Source organism: Phytophthora parasitica (genome assembly GCF_000247585.1).
Source record: "Phytophthora parasitica INRA-310 unplaced genomic scaffold supercont2.9, whole genome shotgun sequence".
Taxonomy (NCBI): Eukaryota; Oomycota; class Peronosporomycetes; order Peronosporales; family Peronosporaceae; genus Phytophthora; species Phytophthora nicotianae.
Genome location: NW_008648995.1, coordinates 111120 through 126134, shown reverse-complemented (window position 1 = coordinate 126134; position 15015 = coordinate 111120). Strand labels below are relative to the sequence as shown.

The window sequence follows — 15015 nt, the reverse complement described above, 5'->3', positions numbered from 1 at the left end:
GCGTAAACGTGACTGCGCCGTCGTTGCTCGGAACGACATAGATGCATTTTCTGAGTATCCCGTCGCCCCACGAATCGCGGGCAGCGATGGCCAAGATGGTGGCGACGCCCTTGCATCCATACTTGACCAGCCTCAAGAGCTTCACCATTCTGAATACTTCAGTAGTGAAGTTGTAAATCGCGAGTGCAATAACGCTCAAGTTAGCGCGTTCTTGGTGATTTTTTTTTCGGAGCTGGCAGTGACGAACTCGCTGGACTGCAGCAAGGATGGTATCGGCCCCTTAAGACTTGCAGGGGCAACACCCTCCAAATGCTGTTGTAACGCCCGCCAATGACTTCATACCGCTTCAGTCTGTGCTGGACACAGTGTCCACAACTCTTCGCTCGAGAACATGAACAAAACACACTTAACAGTTGAGGAAGTTGCAAAACACAGTCCATTTTCATATTTCAGGCCCTTCTCTAAATAAATAAATCTACTTGGCTCTACTTGGGTCGCTGGTCGCATGCATAGTACTCGATGCATTTCCATTTGCTGTACAGCGTCTACGTTACTTTTCTTGCTTTTTTTTCAATTCTACTTCTGCTACTTGTTTCAAAATACGGACTTTATGTGCAGGCCGCGGGCGGAGGAGTAGACCCCACGCGTGGTCGACTTGGAGAGCGGGCAAGACGCTCATTAACTTAAATGGACGGGGTCGTTGGGTGAGAGTGGCCAACACTGGAAGCCACGGAAGGGTGACGCGACACCTTAGACGGTGCTGTTCGAAATCTCGTCGATGAAGTGTTCAAGGAAGAAAAGGTCCTCCTCGAACAGGTCCACGGGCGTGTCGGACGGTTCCATGTCGATCACTGGCGTGTCCACCATCATATAGTCCACCGCCGCGTCCATTCCGATGCCAATGTCCAGCTCCGCGTCCATCCACGAGAACATGGCGGCGTCATCCATGACGGCGCTGCCGCTACCGAAGCAGTCGATGCCGCGCGGGCTGCCCGCGTTGTTGAGCACAGGCGGGACGACAACCGCCTTGGGGTGCGAGATCGACTTGGGGATGGAAGCGGGGCGCTCGGCCTTGATCACCACCTCGCGCTTGGCCTCGGCGGAGACTTTGTGCGAGCGGCGCGAGCCACTGTTCTTGGTGCGTGGTGACGCAGAGCGGCCTTGCTTGCGACGCTGCTCCATGCGGCGCTGGTTCGTGTTGGCCTTTTGGCGATGGTACTCGCAGAACTTGTGTAGCTCGCCATTGCGCTTCTCGACGCGCCAGCTCCAGCATTTCTTGCTGGGGTAGCCGCAGAGCAGCGGCGAGCGCTTCTGCTGCGCGTCGACCATGGCAGCAGAGGGCGGCTGCATGGACAGGTGCGCCACGTGCGGCGGCATGGGCTGCAGCATGCCCGTCGGCGTGGCGACGGCCGAGTGCCGGGCGAACGAGGACAGGAGCTCACCGCTCGAGTACGTCGTGGAGATGACCATGGCAAACTGGGGGTTCGGCTGGACGCAGATTCGCAAATGCCTCCGCGTGCTGCGTAGCATGAAACCTGCCCGTCGTCGGCACCAGTGGCTTGGCATGGACGCGATTTTTCACACGCAGGTGCGTCGCGGACCTGTTGCCGCTCCGGCGTCTTCCAGCAACGGTACTGAGCTCCGGAGCAGCCAGCCCGGAGCACCGCCTCGTCTGCTTGGATCGAAAAGTGCGAGCCCTCGGTTTAGTGACCGCCCTAGTGACCGGCGTATCGCAGGAAGGCTTGCACCGAATTGACAAAGCAGAAATTGTTTCGTAAAATGGTCGGCTCCGACTGACATTAAGGGGTTCGAATCAAGGGAGGTCGTTATTGGGAAGGCTGACTCGCCGTTTAAGGAGACGTAGACGGGCCAGCATGACTGCTCCGTCCCTGCTCTATGCTGGTGAACCTTGAAGCTGAGGGCCAATCACAGCGCTGGAAATGACCTGCTATACTCAATATTTCAAGAAGTCAACAGGACTTCAGATTCAGCAGGCGCTGCGCTTGCAGGCATCTTCCAACGACTACTTCGTCTCAAGTTTTTTTTAGGTTACGCCGGTAATTTCACTCACTCTATGGAGGACAATCTTTCAGCGTTGTGCTCGTTGCCAGCTCTGCATTGCTTATAATACCGATCGCTTTTTGATATTTAAATTTTTAGATTTGACGGAGTGTTTAGCGATCTCAAGACGCGCGGGATACTTCCTGATGCACCACCAAACGGGTTCGCTCTACATACATTATGACACCAGACAAAGACGCTCTTGGTTTAGATTTTCTGTTATTAATAGATATGTTACTGAGGCCACGTAGCACACTCATCACTGGCAGTTGAGGAGACTATATCGGGCTTCTCTACGAATAATTTGTCTCCTGTTGTAGCAGTGACAGAATATAGTATACACATATTTTCTGCTGCACGAGGAAGAGCAATACCTAGCAGCTCAAGCCTCCTGCCCAGCACAGGTACGCTACAAATTGCTTCGTTTTAGGGCCGTTTGAATCGATGTAACAGCAACTTATCCGACACCGTATCGTGGTTCACGCTTGCATTCTTGAGCGCAAAGTTTGTTTTAAAACGACACGTAGTGAATAAAGCTTGCGTATTTTTTCTCTTGTTCAAATAGAAGCGTGGTGATGCTTTCAGTACGTCTATACGTATATCCAAGGTGAAATCAACTAGCTCTAAGCAAAACTACGGTTTGGACAGTTGGTGCATGTATGTAGTAGCTCACTGCTCAAGCAGCGGTGAAGTCAGCAAAAAGCCGAGCAATTAATGCTCGTATCAATTACTACAGATAACGTTACGCAATAAAATAATGGACACCATCCTAAAATTATTACAAGAACGAAGGATGCTCGCCGCTCGCTCCCGCGCAGCTTCATGCTGAAACTACTTAAGCTCTACCGTTTGCTTCTGCGGGTATAGTACTCATTGCAAGTGCGTATATCGGTCCAGTAGCTGGTAGCGTTATTAGCCCGGCAGCGGTGCAGTGCTGCCCTGCGCAGTGCTTGACCGACGACCGACGGCAGGACGATCGTTCGGATGACTGTCCCATGCGTGACTTGACCACCACAGCGGCGACATCATAACAGCTGGCCGGCGAAATCGAGCTTTGCGCGTTCGATGGAGACGGGCGTGGGCAAGCTTATTCTGACGGAGATGAGAGTTATAGAGCCACGCGTGGCAGCACTGCTGCCAGCAAAGCGTCGCGGCAAATAAAAGTCGTTGGCCAAGTTCGCTAGCCACCCTGATCGTCTATTGCTGACTCGCGCGGCATTGCTCGACGAACGTTCAGAGGTCCAGGCAAAACTATGACGGAGGAAATACGAAAGATACGCGATCTTTGCTCGCCACAGATATGCGGGCGTAGACGGGACACATGGGTACCACTTGGGCCGGGGCAAAAATATTCGCGTCGTCGGTGCTCCTCCGCGTGTGCCTCGGCTCCGACGGCCAGCGCCCGGCCTCTGCCGCGCCGACTGCCCTCTCTTCGCGGCTGCGGTCCCTCCCCCCTCTTGCCTTTGCCCGGGCGTTAACACGGCTTCGATCCGGGATCAGTTGCGCCCCCCCGCGGCAGCGCGCAATTGCCGTAACGATTTGCCGCTTTGGGCACGGCACTGCCGTGACGGCAGTCCTGCGGCAAGCTGAGCTTACGGCACAAGCACGCCGTGCGACGCGCTGGGGAAGTCATCGCAGGCGACCTTGCAAGCTTGATTGCTGCGGTGGGAATTCAGGGCGGTGGGCGCTGTCGTCAGCGAGGGCGACGACGAGAACCTCGATGAGACTTACGAGTTGCATTTGGTTGTTCTGAAAAGTATCCTCAGCCAACGCGCGTGCGTCATCACGACATTCCATGGTTTTGGAAACTTCTTGGCGCATATCAGCGCAAACGGGACTTTTGGAGTGTCTCGACGATCCTGCGCACCGAGTCTCACCATCGGCGGGCGCTTGCAAGTGCTAGTTGGCGTGTTTGCTGGCAGCAAGTTGCAAGTCCTATTATAGCACAGCTTGAGCTACGGAGCCTTGACACGCGGCCCCCCTGGAGACCATCCGTGCCCGACGCTCGTCAATCTTGGCGGCCAACTGCTTTCGCGGCACTGGCAGGAAGACCTCTGCGCCGACAGACCTTGCGGCCAAGTTGAAGTGAGCCTTTGCAACTCGACCACCGAATGCCTCGCATCTGAACTCTCGCTCTGGCCACTGCGCTTGTCGCTTCAACACGTTTGTCCCTGCAACACAACGGCGATCGAGCAATATTTGGCGTGTCTCGAGTGCTGTACCACTCGCTGCAGTTTTCAAGCGAGTGCCGCGCGTTGAGCGATGCAAGACGATTGCATAGCAACTAGCGTTACGTCGGCGGCCAAACAGTAGCTGATGCAGCGTGATTCACGATGTATTGCTCACTATTTCAATCACTCCTCGAATCTCCTCCAAAACGGAGTCACATCTGCGCCACACGCTCACACGTTGCTTCACTTGCATTGAGAGCATCCTAGAACGAGAGATTCGCATCGAGCAGCAAGATTTCTCTCTTCTGCTGCGGACAGTCCGCAAAACTATCGCTGATACGTTGAAATGGAAGCTGTTGAGCGCTGAATGGAGACCATCACCAAGACGCTGAACGGCATCCGATGCTTAATTATCTGGCCTGCTGAAGATGACATCGAAGAGATCGCTGCTCCCACTGCAAGATTTAGCTTCGCGAACTGCGTTGGGCTTATGGATGGAGCTCTAATCTCAAACTGGAGGCCAAACTTGGAGGGGGGCTTGCTCAGTGCTCTCGTATCCAGTTGGAACGCTTCGACAGTGTCGAATCGACACCAAGCCATCCCAGAAAACTTTGACGTTTGTGCTGATGCATTAAAATGTGGTTGAGCGCACACTAACCTCCAAACAGGCGATAACTTAGCAGCAAAGAGTACTCTCCCGTGGTGCAGCCAATGAGCTCAAAATTTTCGAGCTCTTGTTACCAAAGTACGGACTCTATGGCTCATAGGCTGTGTGAGTCATCAGCGCACTAAGCCGTTATCGTCAGGACAGAAAGAATACTTCGAAGTAGTACTTCGTATTGGAGCCACTAGCTTCTGGTACCCGAGCTACGAATAGGACTCTACTGAACAGCAAGTATTCGCCTGCTACAAGGGAAAGATTGATTCGCAGTGTGCAATGAGTAAATACATTAATACATACATTTTAAGTATCTAATTCCCTTCTTGGTTTCATCCTTTTCGCTTTGTTCGTCATCTTAGAAGTACTCGCCTCCTCCGATGGGGTCGACGGCGAAAAATTGCGGACACATCTCCAACACGGTAGTCCAGGTTGCTTGGGGGTCTCCAAACGTGTTCAAACTGCGGGTGTCGATAGTTGTGCTTGGCCAGTCTCTCTTGGCGGTCCGGTATTCAAGCTCCAACTCGGACATCATCATCTGCATCTCACGTTCATTACCCTCGCAGGGTTCGATAGGCTTCATTTGGGGTCGTATTTGGGTATCCGTATTGCGCTGGTTTGGCTTGAGACGGTGGTATGGTTTGAGCCGCATATTCTGCTTCTGTGTCTTCTTCGAATACGACGTGGGAGGGCGTGGCAGCATTGGAGGAAGCAGCGGTATTGACGGCGCAGGTGGTGGCGGAGGAGGGAGAAGCGATGGCAGCAGAGGCACTTGCGGAGGACCACGAGTCATGGGCGGGCCCACGAAGAGATACAGGTCGTTGAAGTCCATTGTCTCCTATCGAGTAAATGTGCGAATGAAGACACATTCTCCATCTGCTGGATGCCGCTCACCATAGCGATGGTACCTCCCTGGAACACTAAGATGGTTAACTGCCTGCCTGGGACGATTTGCGCAGTAATCTAGGTACCGAGATGCTCTTTAGGATCTTGATGAAGTGCGAGTTTGTCTACTGAGGTCTCACGCAGGTGCTCCAAACTCACCAAACTCACCTGTATCGTGGAGCTCCACTGGAATGAACCATTTTTTGCTGCAGTCGTGGCATACAGCGAATATTTTAGAGCAAACGGGACAAGGAGTCATCTTGCCGATCTAGGATTGTCACGGTACATGTATCAATTGCACTTGAGATCCTCAAAAACACATGCTCGACGTTGAAGTGAGAGTCCATCATGACGCACTCCACCGAGACTGTGGAGCAGCTTAGTTTGGCACCAACACACAGTAATCGTTATCTTTGCTGCGTCGAGCAAGCAATCTGCTTTTTTTTTTTCATTCCGCTTCCTCATAACCTGAAGCAAAGTTCCTTCTCGCTGTGTCTGGAAGATCCGTATCAACTATTGTACATCGTCTTGGAATAGCGAGCTTCCAGCTCCTGGAAGTCAATGATATTATCGAAGTACTTGTGACGGATCGTCATGGCTGCCAGGTCGCCGTCTCAGCTACGAATCCCCTCCGACTAGCTAGGCCGCGGTTGCTAGCGCGACAAGTTTGTTCGAATTCAACGGAGCTCGTTCGTGGCATGCTTTTGACCAGTTGAGAGCTTTCTCAAAGAACGTTCATGAAACTTCTTAATCACCGTCAAACCATCTCGTGACGAGACGAGACTCGTCTGAGTGCTCACCATCGTCGCAGCATTCGTCGCAAAACGGAGTTTGAAACACGGGCACCTCCAAGTTGAAGCAATACATTCCCAATTACAGGAATTCAAATTCTCAAATGTATTGCCACCACATCGTCGCACTTCAACCGTGCGAGTTGTACCCGCGGCTTCTCTTCGTAGTTGCTTGTTTTCTTTTGATACTTCCTTCTTTGTGTTCTCGGTGGAATTGTTACGTCACCTGATAACGAGTTGGATTTTAAGTGTACCTCGCTGCGCTGCGTGAGCCAATGCTGCCTCGGCTCGCTCCAGCGGGTACACGCCATGAATATATTTCTGCACGTCGATCTTGCGGTCACGTAGTAGTCGCAGCGCCCACGGAATGGGTCCACATCGGGATCCCACGACTCGTAGTCGCTTGCTTTGAGCCGCCCTAACGTCCACCGTCGACCGCTTCGTTGAGCATGTCGACTTCATAACAACAGTGCCGCGTTCCCGCACCAGTCTTATTGCCAGCGCGATGCCGCCGGGAGTTCCAGTGCTCTCGACGCACACATCGAATGGAGCCATTTCGTTGGCCATGCGATCTGCCAATGTTGCCATCTCGGCCTCTTCGCCACTGCTCAATGTGTAGACTGTGTTGACAAAATGTTTCGCTAACGCCAATTTTTCGCGGTGCTTTCCCACGAGAGTGATGGCCTTCGCAACTCCAGTTGCATGCAAAACCTCTGCCACCATAAGCCCGAGTTTGCCATCTCCAAGCACCACAACGTTGTCGGTTGGCTGAATAACCTGTTGCTCCAGGATTCGACACGCTGCTGCAAGCGGCTCGGCAAAGACAGCGTGCGAGTCCGTCACTCCGTCGGGTACCTCAAATAAGTTCGCAAGTGGCAGCGTAATGTACTCAGCGAAGGCGCCATCTTTCCTCACAATGCCTAAACACGATCTGTTCGGGCAATGATTGCGCCGCATAATTTCCTCTCGAGACAATGCGTCACCGCTGTGGTTGCGCTTTAGACTACATCGAGCGCAAGTGGCGCAGTTGGACGCGTCGCAAGGAATGTTGATCTCCCCTACAACACGCTTGCCGAGCCATATCCGTTGAGTCTGTTCGTCGTTTACGAACTGGTCGCCAAGTTTGCGCACAATGCCCACGAACTCGTGGCCTAGCGCACCTTTGAAGCCCGGTTTGTAATTATTGATCATCTGTAGATCTGTCCCGCAAATACCTGCCCGTAACACCTCGATCAGCGCTTCATGGGGCGCCGGAGTTGGGACAAGGAGGTCAGTGATCAACTGCGGCGCTAGCCCGTTGCCTTGCAGACACAGACCCTTCATATAGCGTGGCTCTGTGGCATACCCTACGGCAGTCATGCCAATGGAACGACTGGTTGTCGCGTTATCTCCTTTCCCGAGATTTGAGAGCTTGTGTAGCTGTTGCGGTTGCACGACCACCTGTGGCATTTTAAACTTGGGATTCACGAGCGACAAAAACTCTCGGAACAGTTCACTCTGCAGAGCCTTCATAGGGATCACATCGGAGCGCAGCCAGCCCACAAAGGCGTCGTTATGCTTAGATTCCGCCGGATTATCCGCATTATCCGACATCTTGCAGCGCTTCAAAGGTCCATAATTGTCTTTAAGATGCACCACTTGCTGGTCATTAGCCCTCCAACTTGCAATCTCCGGGTCGTTTTTCATGGCCTGGTTCTTCATAGACAGTGGCGACTCCTTCTTGACGGGACTGTCAACACGGAAGACCTGTGGATGGTGGCGAAACAAATGCCGCTTGAGACTGTAGACCCTGTTGCCCATAGTCACTTGGCACAGCGTGCAGACCACATGAGCCTTCTCCGTCGCTGCATTGGTCGTCCCGGTACCTGTGCCAGCTACCACGGGCGCGACAAAAAAGTCTCTCGGACTTGCAAAAGCTTGCGTGGCCAGGAACGCTGCCGGAATGTTCGAGGACGAAGCTGGCGGCTTGTGAGTTTCCTGCGCCATCTCCACGTCCAATTCAAGCTTCTCGGGCTTGATGGTCACGTCTGCTAATGCCGAGGTGGCTGCCCAGAAGCTGTCGTCGCTGGTAGTGGGCGTGGGTGGTGAACTGATGAGGTTGGCGATGCTCATTTGCTTGCTGGGCGTGCGTACAGCCCAGACTGCGTCCTCCATGTCCTCGTCCTCCATGTCGTCGTTGAGAATACTGCGGCGCTTGCGTGTGGCCTCCAGCGTGGCCTGATGCGTGCCAACCGTCGCGAGCTTTCGCTTCTTGTCCACTATGGCGAAGTGGCTGCCCGAAGTGGGCGACGAGGCGCTGCTGGTCACACTGTCGCTGGAACTACGGCGACTCACAGAGCTGCCGCTGCCCAAAGGCGACGCCATCGCCATTGCGTCTCCTGCCCAAGCTACGGGATCTTGCAGTCTGATTTATTTATGCTCTGGTCAAGTGCACTGCAACTAATGTAGCCATCTCAGCATTAAAGCTTGAGGTGGTACACCCGAAACCTATGATAAAGAATGAACAAAAAGAGAGATTAGAAATATGATGATAAACAGGTTTATTTAGAGATTAGAGTAAAATGGAGGAAGGTGCTCAAGCTACCCCGCGCCACTTCCTCATTTTGAACAATGTGCAGAAGAACAAGAACATCAAGAACATGCTGGTGAGCGCGTCAGCCTTTGGAGTGAAAGAGGTACTCGTTGTGGGGCAGAAGAAGTTCGACTTGCAAGAGCAGGAGCCATTTTTGAGCTCCTTGAGCTGCCGGGTCACGCGTGTGGCCACTCTCAAGGACTGTAGAGCACTCTGCCAGGAGCGAGGTATCCGTATTGTGGGCGTGGAGATCATGCACGACGCCAAGAGCATTGCAGACCAACCGTTCAGCGGTGACACAGCCTTCATTATGGGCAATGAAGTGAGTGCAACTAAGATAGAGTTGGCTGGTTGTCAGCGATTAACGCATGCTTATCTAACTGTATCAGGGCAGCGGCATGAACTCGGCGCAAGTAGCCATTTGCGATGACTTTGTCTACATCCCGCAATATGGAGGCGGCACCGCCTCGCTCAACGTGACCGTCGCGGCGTCCATTATCTTGCAGAGCTTCGCCTTATGGGCCAAGCTGCCTTCTGCAGAGCGCAGCGGAGCGTAAGGCGTTGTTATCATGCCTCAATGGTATGCAATTCATTGTTTAAACAACACCTAGTTTGTCTTGGTCATGGGATTACATCTCCTTGGCCATGAAGTCTTCGTAACTCTGACCGAACAGCCGCTGCACGTCGCGTTCGATGTCGCTCTTGGACACCTTCCAGCCCGTGGCGAACAGCTTCTCGTACATGTCCACCAACACCTCGCCGATCACGTCGCGCGAGTGGCTCCACTTGTAGATGAGCTGGTCCAGCACACGCGCGTCCGAGTGCTGACTCGTGAACGCCGTGCCCAGGATCTCGATACGCATGCGTGTCAGCTCCTCGATGATCGACGGGTTGTTGCAGTACCACCAGCAGCCGTACAGGTGCAAGTTGCGGAACTTGTTGGCCGTCACCGTCACCTCATGCTGGTTCACACGCGACAAGAACGTGGCCAGGAACTTGACGCGCGGGAAATTGTTGCACAGTTTGATCAGGATGTCCACGTTGCTGGGCTTCACGCCGTCTCCAGCCACACCGTAGCGAGCGTTGATAGGACGCACGCTGTCGAATTTGAGCGCGATCGGCAGCTTCTTCTCCTCAGCCAGAGGCAACAAAACCTGCAGCAACAACTCGGCACCGTTCGGCTGAGCGCCAGCAGCAGATTTGGGTGCGTTCTCATCCGGATACTCGAAGAAAATGGGGACACTCGACATGAAGTACTCGGGTTTCATGATGTCGATCCATTTCTCCAGCAACGTGCGGACACCTGCCAGTGTATGCGGCAGCTTGAATACGTCCAGAGTCGGACCGATAGACGCCCAGTCGCCCAGTAGGATCTGGTCCACACGCAACGCCGAGCGGAAGTACTTGCGAGACCACACAGGCGGAGGAGTGTTGGTCGCCGGATCTCCCAGCCAGTGACGAGCCTCCTCAGGTTCGAACGGAATGTTGGTCATCACCGCGTACTTGAGTCCAGACAGACGGAAGACCGTGTCCACGTACTCGTCGGGGTCTTGCTGCTTGAACCATTCCTGAATGGCAGCGAGGTCGCGCTTGGCCACGAGATGGTCCAGACCCAGCAAGTGCAGCGTCGTCAACACTCCACGACACGCCTCCGACACGGGCGAGCGGTCCACGAACAAATGTTGCCAGATGAGACCAGCCTGCTTCTCCTTCGAGTACGAGTTGAACTCCTCCACTTGCATGTGTGCAGTCTGTAAGAACTCAGCCACGAGGTAGTGGTAGGTCAGGAGTTCGTTGATTCCCCAGAGCATGAGTTTGCCATGACTCGGAGGGAACAGATGCGTGTGCACGTCGACGATCTGGACACTCGCGACAGCTTCACGCACAAAAGTGGCGACTTCTTCCTTGGTAGCGAGATACTCGCTAGTGTGGTGGTTACGCAGCACGTCTTCAAGAGTTTCCAGCGCTGTCTGCTTGCCAGACACGAGACGTTGGTAGAGAGCGGCGACGTCAGCAGCGAAGGAAGCGTACGCGTCGTTGGTGAGGTCGAAGCCCTTGACGGAGCTGAGCACACTAGCAACAGCCACGCCTACACCACTGGAAACCTCGGACGAAGACTCAGCACGAGCAGACTTGGGGAAGTCGTTGCTGCTGCTCTTACTAGCTTCAAGCACATGTTGACTAGCACGCCACAGCAGTCGAGCCACACGGCCGTTCTCACCATCGTCAAACTCGTACTTACCAGTAGACAGGTTAGCTGTGAGTCCCGTGTCGTAGTTCCAGGTCTTCTCCGTAAGCGAGAAGATCGGTGCGCCGTTCTGAATAGGGTCCATTTGACCCACAAAGACTGTGGAGGCTTCACGCTTGGAATCAGGCTGCCACGGGGTCAGGAACCGCAATGCAACAGCAGTAGCAAACGCCATGAACTTGCTGGGACGGTAGTTCTCATCGTGAGAAACGTTGATGTTAACGGAGTTCAGGAGACGCACGTAAACTCTCAACAATGCGTTCTGAGAGACCCAGAAGTTGTCGAGACCAAAGTGAGGGTGTTTCATACGCACCAGCCACTCGGCGTAGAACTGACGGGCCTCTTGTTCAGCCACATCGCCAGCAATTAGAGCTGGGAGAATGTCCTCCTCGAATAGAGCATCCAGATACTCGCTGATAATAGGGAACTTCTGGAACTGGTTGGCTGTACGTTGACGAGAGAGTGCCAGTAGATACACCATGGCCGAGTTCACAGCGTTGCCCAGCGAGAACTTGAGTAGATAATCCTTGGCGATCTCCGACTTGTTAGTGCGTACGTGGACGCCAAGGATCTTGCGGAGACGTTCAGCATCCAGCGCTCCATTCAAGTCTTCAATGGCGATAGCCTTGGCCGGTAGTGGCTCGGTGAGAGGCACCAATGAGTCTCCAGCGCGGTGGTTCGTAATACGGTCCACCATCGTGTTATGGAAGTGCACTTTGGAGTCCAAATAGCCACGGAATACAGAGGAGTCATCACTCTTGACCCAGTCTAGCTCGAGCACAAGCTTCTTGATGTGATCTCCGTTGTTCGGGAAGTTGTCCGTGTTGATAATGGACAATTCGTTGTCTAAAAGCATAATTTGTGAGAAAATGTACTCGATCAGAGCTGTAAACACGTCAGATCTGTACCTGGGATAGCCTTGAAGGCAGCTTGCAAGAACTCGGCGAGATCCTTGATCACTTGGGTGCCAGACTGCAGTCCCGCCTCCGTGACGCCGAAGCCCACGTATTTGAGCTGTGGCAGCTTGTCTGGCAGCTCCAGGAACGCCGCACGGCCCTCAGCAACACCCAGAGAGCCCACCGCTGTTCAAGAACACAATAGAGATAAGTTTAAGCGTTGTATCAACTGTAGAACAGCTAATAAAGCCGTACCTTCGAGGTCGAAGACGGTCGTGTCCACATGTCCCTCCGAGTCAATGGTGTCCACCTCGTACTTGCCCTTGGTAGCAGCACAAGCCGACGCAAAGCTTGTGCCACGAGTCTGAGCCACCACTACACCCGAATCTAGAGCGCGGAACACTGGAACCAGCACAGCACGCTATAGAGACGTACAATGTTAGAGAACTGTTAAAATGTAGCAATTGTTGACAAAAAAAAATAATGTACCATGAAGCGGCCACTGCCGATGCAGACGGCACGTGTGTTATCGGCGAAGTTGGAGCCCTGGAGCGGCGTGAACATGGTCTTGGTCTCTGCTAAAGGTGGGAGATCCGAAAATGAGGACTTTACTTTATGTGGGGGCGCATTTTAGCAGAGCCCCTTGCAAACATGATCGGTGAACACGTGGATCACCCGACATCTGCGACTTGTGACGAAGCTGAAGTTTGAAGCAGATGCTCGTCATGAACGGAGTCCTGGAAACATGGTTATCATGGGATTTCCTAACAAGACGAAGCAAAAGACGATCTTTTCGCTACGGAAGAGTTTACAGCGGACCCATGCTTTGTCATGGTGGTGCAGTGGTTGCAGTGTTAACTCGGGAGCTTCGAAATGATGCTCAAAGCCCCCAACTTCCATCACTCATCAACCGCATCCAGCACTTTACGAAAGCAAATCACAAGCATCCCAGCCGCAGTTTAACGCAGAACAGGCTGCAAGTACGTCAGCAGTCTTTAACTCCAGGTGATCCCCTCTATTTACTGCACTCCCAAGACTATAATCCCTGATCTGATTGACCTATGATCGAGATCGTGGTTGAAGGTCATTCTTCGTTTTGAAAGCTCAAGCGCAAGAGGAAGACACAAAACACGATGTTCACACCACTACGAGGACAATCATTCTCTGATAAGACCGATGCTATCTGCATTGGCAGCGGTCGCTTCTTGGTGCGTTTCGACGCTCTATGATCTCTCCCTCTTTAACGGATCTCTTACCTTCATGTAGCGTTGTGTGCTGGTGCCCACGTTGCGTGCAGCTGGCAGTGCAGTGGTGGTAGCCCAGACGCGAGGCACCAGCTTCGCGTCAGCCTGTGCCAAGGCTGCGGGCAAGTACGAGGTGGATACCATCCAGAAGGACGGCAGTGTACAGACCGAGATCGTCGAGGTGGAAGCTGTGGGCTCCTTGGGAGACGCTGAGGGCCGTGCAGCTTTCATGCAGCTACCGTCCAAGCTATCCAAGCTCAAGTTCATCGGCTTCGGTGTCACAGAGAGCGGTATCGTCAAAGGTGGACCGGCCATCGTGGACCTCACCGAGCTGCTCTACAACTGCTTCACAACGCAACCCAGTACGTGTATATATAATATGAAATTATGAAGGTAGAATCTCATATTTTATACTGTTCTGTTACTACAGACAACATCATCTCGGTGATTAATACTGACAATCTACCCAAGAACGGAGATACTATCAAGAGCTTGGTGCTGGGAACGGAATGGAAGGGCCAGCCCAGTGATCTGGTTCCGTTCCGAGCCTATGTGGAGTCCAACGTGCATCTCCACAACACGATGGTAGACCGCTTAACGTCCCACCGAGCTGGTGACTCGCTGGTGCCGTTAACGGAGCCTTGGCCGACCAAAACACTGGTGATCGAAGATCTCAACGGCGTCTTGGATGCCAAAAAGCTGAGTTCTCTACCGGGTGTACACATCCGTACAACTGCGGGTCAATTGGAGCAAGATCACCTACTGAAACTGAGTATCGCTAATGCAGTACACACTGCTATGGTGTATCTGTTGGCCCTCACACGCGTGAAGACCACGTGCGATGTATTGAAGTATCCGGAGATCCGTCAGTACCTAGATCTCCTGTACGCCAAGGACATCGCGCCATCACTCGAGCTGCGTGGTATCAGTAAACAGGAGGTTCAACACACATACGACGAGTGGATGGCTCGTGTGGAGCACAAACACTTTGGCCTTGACAACTTCTGGGTCGGTCAGAATGCCATGCTCAAGTACGGGGTCAGACTATTCAGCAATGTGGAAGCCAATGTGACTAAAGATAAGAATTACCGTCCTAGTGTGTTCATGGCATTCGCGACGGCTTTGATCTTGCGATACCTGACCCCAACTCAGGCTGACTCGAGGAAGGAGGACGGTAGTGGAGAGATTTTCGTTGGTGCAATGGACTCGATCCAAGACCGTACGCCAATCTACTCTACGACTGAGAAAACGTGGGTGTATGCCAATGGATTGAGCGCAAATATCTCCACTGGCAAGTACGAGTTCTTGGATGGTGAAGAAGGCCACACTGCTAAGCTTCTCTGGAAGATTAGTCAGAAGGTATTTGGTGCTAGTAAGAGCAGCAGCAACGACTTCCCCAAGTCTGCTCGTGCTGAGTCTTCGTCCGAGGTTTCCAGTGGTGTAGGCGTGGCTGTTGCTAGTGTGCTCAGCTCCGTCAAGGGCTTCGACC

At 53.2% G+C, this 15015-nt stretch overlaps 6 protein-coding genes across 7 annotated transcripts in view; 2 read left to right on the top strand and 4 right to left on the bottom strand.

Moving 5' to 3' along the window:
* Window positions 1-412: 412 nt before the first annotated feature.
* On the bottom strand, window positions 413-1687 carry PPTG_06143 (hypothetical protein). The gene has a single exon (XM_008900032.1). It carries the CDS (start codon window positions 1564-1566, stop codon window positions 751-753), a length of 816 nt encoding a protein of 271 aa, XP_008898280.1. The 5' UTR covers window positions 1567-1687; the 3' UTR covers window positions 413-750.
* A 3561-nt stretch (window positions 1688-5248) lies between these two features.
* Window positions 5249-5722, bottom strand: PPTG_06142 (hypothetical protein; the record flags this gene model as incomplete). Its single annotated transcript, XM_008900031.1, has 1 exon — window positions 5249-5722. One exon carries the CDS (start codon window positions 5720-5722, stop codon window positions 5249-5251), a length of 474 nt encoding a protein of 157 aa, XP_008898279.1.
* Window positions 5723-6788: 1066 nt separating this feature from the next.
* PPTG_06141 (hypothetical protein) lies at window positions 6789-8936 on the bottom strand (the record flags this gene model as incomplete). The annotated part of the gene is made up of 1 exon (XM_008900030.1): window positions 6789-8936. The coding sequence occupies one exon, from the start codon at window positions 8934-8936 to the stop codon at window positions 6789-6791; it is 2148 nt and encodes a 715-aa protein (XP_008898278.1).
* A 191-nt stretch (window positions 8937-9127) lies between these two features.
* PPTG_06140 (hypothetical protein) lies at window positions 9128-9695 on the top strand (the record flags this gene model as incomplete). The annotated part of the gene is made up of 2 exons (XM_008900029.1): window positions 9128-9460; window positions 9528-9695. The coding sequence occupies 2 exons, from the start codon at window positions 9128-9130 to the stop codon at window positions 9693-9695; spliced, it is 501 nt and encodes a 166-aa protein (XP_008898277.1).
* PPTG_06139 lies at window positions 9450-12928 on the bottom strand. Of its 2 annotated transcripts, XM_008900028.1 has the most exons (4): window positions 12772-12928; window positions 12538-12703; window positions 12295-12468; window positions 9450-12232 (listed from the first exon to the last, which is right to left on the bottom strand). In XM_008900028.1, exons 1-4 carry the CDS (start codon window positions 12844-12846, stop codon window positions 9768-9770), a joined length of 2880 nt encoding a protein of 959 aa, XP_008898276.1. In that variant the 5' UTR covers window positions 12847-12928; the 3' UTR covers window positions 9450-9767. The 2 variants fall into 2 exon arrangements, with proteins under 2 accessions (XP_008898276.1, XP_008898275.1); XM_008900027.1 differs by lacking the exons at window positions 12538-12703; window positions 12772-12928 and having other exon boundaries at window positions 12295-12520.
* Window positions 12929-13501: 573 nt separating this feature from the next.
* The window catches only part of PPTG_21824 (hypothetical protein), a gene marked incomplete at its 3' end in the record, with an annotated part of 6551 nt that continues 5037 nt past the window's right edge, over window positions 13502-15015 (top strand). Inside the window, exons 1-2 of the mRNA XM_008900524.1 lie at window positions 13502-13888; window positions 13957-14985. Of these exons, the coding sequence (XP_008898772.1) occupies window positions 13756-13888; window positions 13957-14985 (1162 nt within the window). The 5' untranslated portion in view covers window positions 13502-13755. The remainder of the gene's footprint in view (window positions 13889-13956; window positions 14986-15015) is intronic.